This window comes from Penaeus monodon, chromosome 23, assembly GCF_015228065.2.
Source record: "Penaeus monodon isolate SGIC_2016 chromosome 23, NSTDA_Pmon_1, whole genome shotgun sequence".
Lineage (NCBI taxonomy): Eukaryota > Metazoa > Arthropoda > Malacostraca > Decapoda > Penaeidae > Penaeus > Penaeus monodon.
The window spans coordinates 33552219-33556078 of record NC_051408.1 but is presented as its reverse complement, the minus strand read 5'-3'; the positions used below and the strand labels follow the sequence as shown (position 1 = coordinate 33556078).

General features: G+C 36.1%; 1 protein-coding gene across 1 annotated transcript in view; it reads left to right on the top strand.

The window, feature by feature from the left end:
* LOC119587934 overlaps window positions 1–3860 on the top strand; it is a 36665-nt gene that overhangs the window by 21894 nt on the left and 10911 nt on the right. The window contains 7 exon segments of the mRNA XM_037936644.1: window positions 215–349; window positions 501–1122; window positions 1659–1842; window positions 1977–2097; window positions 2794–2914; window positions 3178–3368; window positions 3675–3821. Of these exon segments, the coding sequence (XP_037792572.1) occupies window positions 215–349; window positions 501–1122; window positions 1659–1842; window positions 1977–2097; window positions 2794–2914; window positions 3178–3368; window positions 3675–3821 (1521 nt within the window).

Genomic DNA, 3860 nt, shown 5'->3' with positions numbered 1-3860 from the left:
CACATTGATGATTCAGTGTGTGCATGTCAGTGTGTGTGAGTATCCATGCATGCATGTTACTGTAAAAATAACATTCTGTTGGTTTTGATAACTGGTTGTTGAACATTGTAGCAATGTGTTAATTACCCAGTGTGTATTCTCTACTCATAGGAATCCTTTTATGAAAAAATGAAAATCCTTAAGTTATTATGAATACCTGTTTTCTCATTTTCAGTGGGGAACAGTACGCCTACGAAATGTTTGTGTTAGGGACTGGTCTCAGCTTGCACGATTCATGGAAAGGCGGAATGTACGCAACATAGACTTGAGAAAAATGATCTTCAGACATCCTGTTCCAGAGAGATTAGAGGTGAATACCAAAGAAAGTGTGGAGGACTATGTTGGGTTATCAGTTATCCTCCATTGTATAACATTGCTTATGGTTTGGTTTATAAGCTGTGTATATTTTTCCTTGTGATTGAGTAACCAAATACTTACACCTTTTTAAAATCTGATTCCAGCACACATTACATCGTTCAGAAGTATCAAAGAGTCCCTCAAATGATGTGACCTCAACGGAGCCTACTTCTGCCCGCTCATCTTACATCCCTGAAATAAGTAGTTGCAGAAATAGATCTCCTGTTTCTAGACAGTCAGAGGCAAAACATATATCCGGTCTAAAGAGGTCATCGGGTGGGGAAGAAGGCTTTAGAATATCACCCCAGAAAGATAAGGTGATAAAAGATCAAGTCAAGGGACAGACTTTGGATGTTGATAGCTCAGTTAAAAAGTTGGAAAACCCAGTTGATACAAAGCTGGACAGGAGAGAAAGTGTTGGAGAAGTTCAGCCAGAAGTCAAGAAACAAAAATTACAAAAGAAATCAGATGCAACCTGTGAAACCAGTGATACCACATCCACATCAGAGGAGGCTATGGAGATCACAGAAGAGGATTCTAGAGATGACAAGGAAACCTGTAAAAAGGATAGAATAGGAGTTAATTCTGATGGATATGCAAAGAGAGCAAGTGCTTCTTCATTAGATACAAGAAGTGACAGAAGATCTAGCCATGAAAATGAATGTATGGAAGATGATGATACAAGTACAAGTAAAATTAAAGATATACAACCCAGAACAGATGGAGGTAATAAATCATTTCAACTTTCTGTTAGATTCCTGATTAACAGGCAAGAACTTATAACATACTATATTTCTCTCCATCACTTGTCTCACAAGTCATGGTAGGTGTGACGTAGGATTTTCTTGATACATGATGCAGATGAAGTTTTGAAAAAGATTTTGCTTTTTTGTTAGAATAAGTACCTTGTAAATGTTGTGCACTGTATTGTATTATGACATAACTTGTATTGTAATCCCAACCAGGTATTAAGAAAATTTTTAACAACATTTCATGGGGATAATGATATGCCTTCTCAACCTATTCCTAACTTTTCTCCATCTGGATGGACTTTTCCTCTTTAAGCTGTAAAGGTGATTGTATTTGAAAAGATTAGCTGCCTGAGATAAGTTACACACACATCGTGATGTGCTTCCAGGGAGGTAATGAAAAATGTTTGATTCTCCTTAGACCATTTAAGGCTATGATGAGATATATTACTTTTTAAGTAAGCTTTTGATGTATATAAATCCAAAATAACTAATTATTTGATTATCTGACAGGCTGCAGAAGAATAGAAAAAGATATTTGGGATGACATCTGTGGAGCAATGGGCAGCATACATTGCCTAAGGGGAGTCATTCTTCCCACCTGCAGGGCTGAAGTATTGCAACTTTTGCTAACACGCTGTAAACACCTCACTTCTGTTACAGCCACAGAATTAAGAGAGCCATCAGGAATTTCAAAGTAAGACTTAAAAAAAGTGTTATTTACACTACACACAGGATATCAGGGTCAAAAACTTGTATACTCACCTATATATAAATAATGGTACTTTATTCCTTTTGTTCTGGCAATTCATTTCCTTTTTGTATGTCCAGATTTGACCCAGCTTATCTTATGGAAGTACCACATCTAGAGGAGCTCAGACTGGGTTCTACACAAAACTTTTTGCTTACTTCAAATTTCAACTTTATTAAACTTCAAAAGTTAAAGGTTTTGGTAAGTATTTTAAAGTTTTAAGGTTTTGCAGCCTGTGGTTTACTAGTTTTTTCTGACCCTGTCTTTTAAATTTGAAATAACACCACACTGTATATTATTCATTTTGTAAGTTTTTGAATTGCTTTTATCATTATGGGAGTTTTTCCCTGTATGAATTAATGTCCTTTAATTATTCATCCATATTTATAATTGTGGTATCATTTCCCTCTGTTTTTGAAATTACATACATTTTCGTGAAAAATTTCACAACGCAATATATGTATTTTTTTTTTTTAATACTCCATTTTCAGAATTTTGTGAAGAAGTGATACTAAAATAGCTACCAAGTATTCACACTTTTTCAGCATTTGCCACAATAAACTCTGTACATACTGTTTCTTAGTGAATTTGAATGGCTACTCATCCTCTTCCTAGTTGTATCCTTTGCTTTGTATCCTATCACACTCCCTTTCACTCAGGCACCAAAACTACCAATCACATAGTTTTTATTCATATAATATTATCCTCTTATTTAGCATTAATGAGGCCAGCCATTTATTCAGCATAGGTAAACATTAATGCAAGAGTTAAACACCAAGTTTTGAATGCTTCATCATTAGAAATATGGATGGGCAAGGAAGTAATCATGTTAGTGCATAAGCGATGTGAAGTAATAATGAACTTCCACTAATTCTCTGATTAACTGTATTTCACAAGGTAATGAGAGGATTTTCTGGCTCCAACTGGCCATACCTTGGAACCAACTTGACACATCTCCAAGTAGGCCCTGTTAGCAATTTCAGCAACCTGACATGGAACAACATAGGAAGCATGACTAGTAAGTCCAGATTTTAGTTCTGTTAGCAGTCAGTGATTTGGACACCCAGTTCTTGTGTTAAGACATGCTGGATCAAGTAGGAAATTATTTCTAGACTCATCATCTGATTCTTTTGTGCAGATGTTTACAATAAGTATAACTTGTAGTCTGTTTGTGACATGAATATAACATACAGTGTCAGTGAAGGTAGATCAGGAAAATATATATATATTGATTTAGTCATAGCCACTTGAACTAGTAACTTATCTACACCCTGAAAATAGATTTGGAAGCTTTGTGGTTAGAGGATGGAGGATCCCTGAATGACATTGCCATCTTTGAAGCCCTAAGTCGTCTAAGCAACTTGCGGCGATTGTGCCTCTTCAATTTTGCTGTGGGCCCCAAGCTTGGACAGGCATTAAGGAAACTCATCAAGTTGGAGAGAGTGTTTGTGCTGCCAGTGTCTTCACAGCAGGTATATATGTCAGCTGTATTAATAGGTGTATTACAGTTATTTGAAAAAAGTTTAAGCATATGACTCTAAAAATCAGTCATACATTTCCAGTTGTCAAAATTACAGAGGATGTTTAGCAATCATGAATATTAATTGCTGCTCAGATAATTTTGCTGGAAAATGGAAAACATTCCAAAGATACTTAGCATGAATGGGGATTTTGCATTGCACCTTTGGTGCAATACTGTTTTCTCATAGCAATCTAGAACATATTTAAAACACTTCTTATTTCAATAATTTCTAAGTGGTTATATGCTTTATGTGCAGACAAATATTGGTGTGCAGAACGGGAATATGCTGGCTGTGACAGAGACGATGCGCCATGTGGATGAGCTTGTGTGGGCAGTGCGATCACAGGATATCCAACTTATCAGTCAAGTAGAACATATTCATATGTGTCCAACCAAAACAAAGGTTTGTTATCATTCGTTTTTTTTGCGGGGGAGGGAGAGT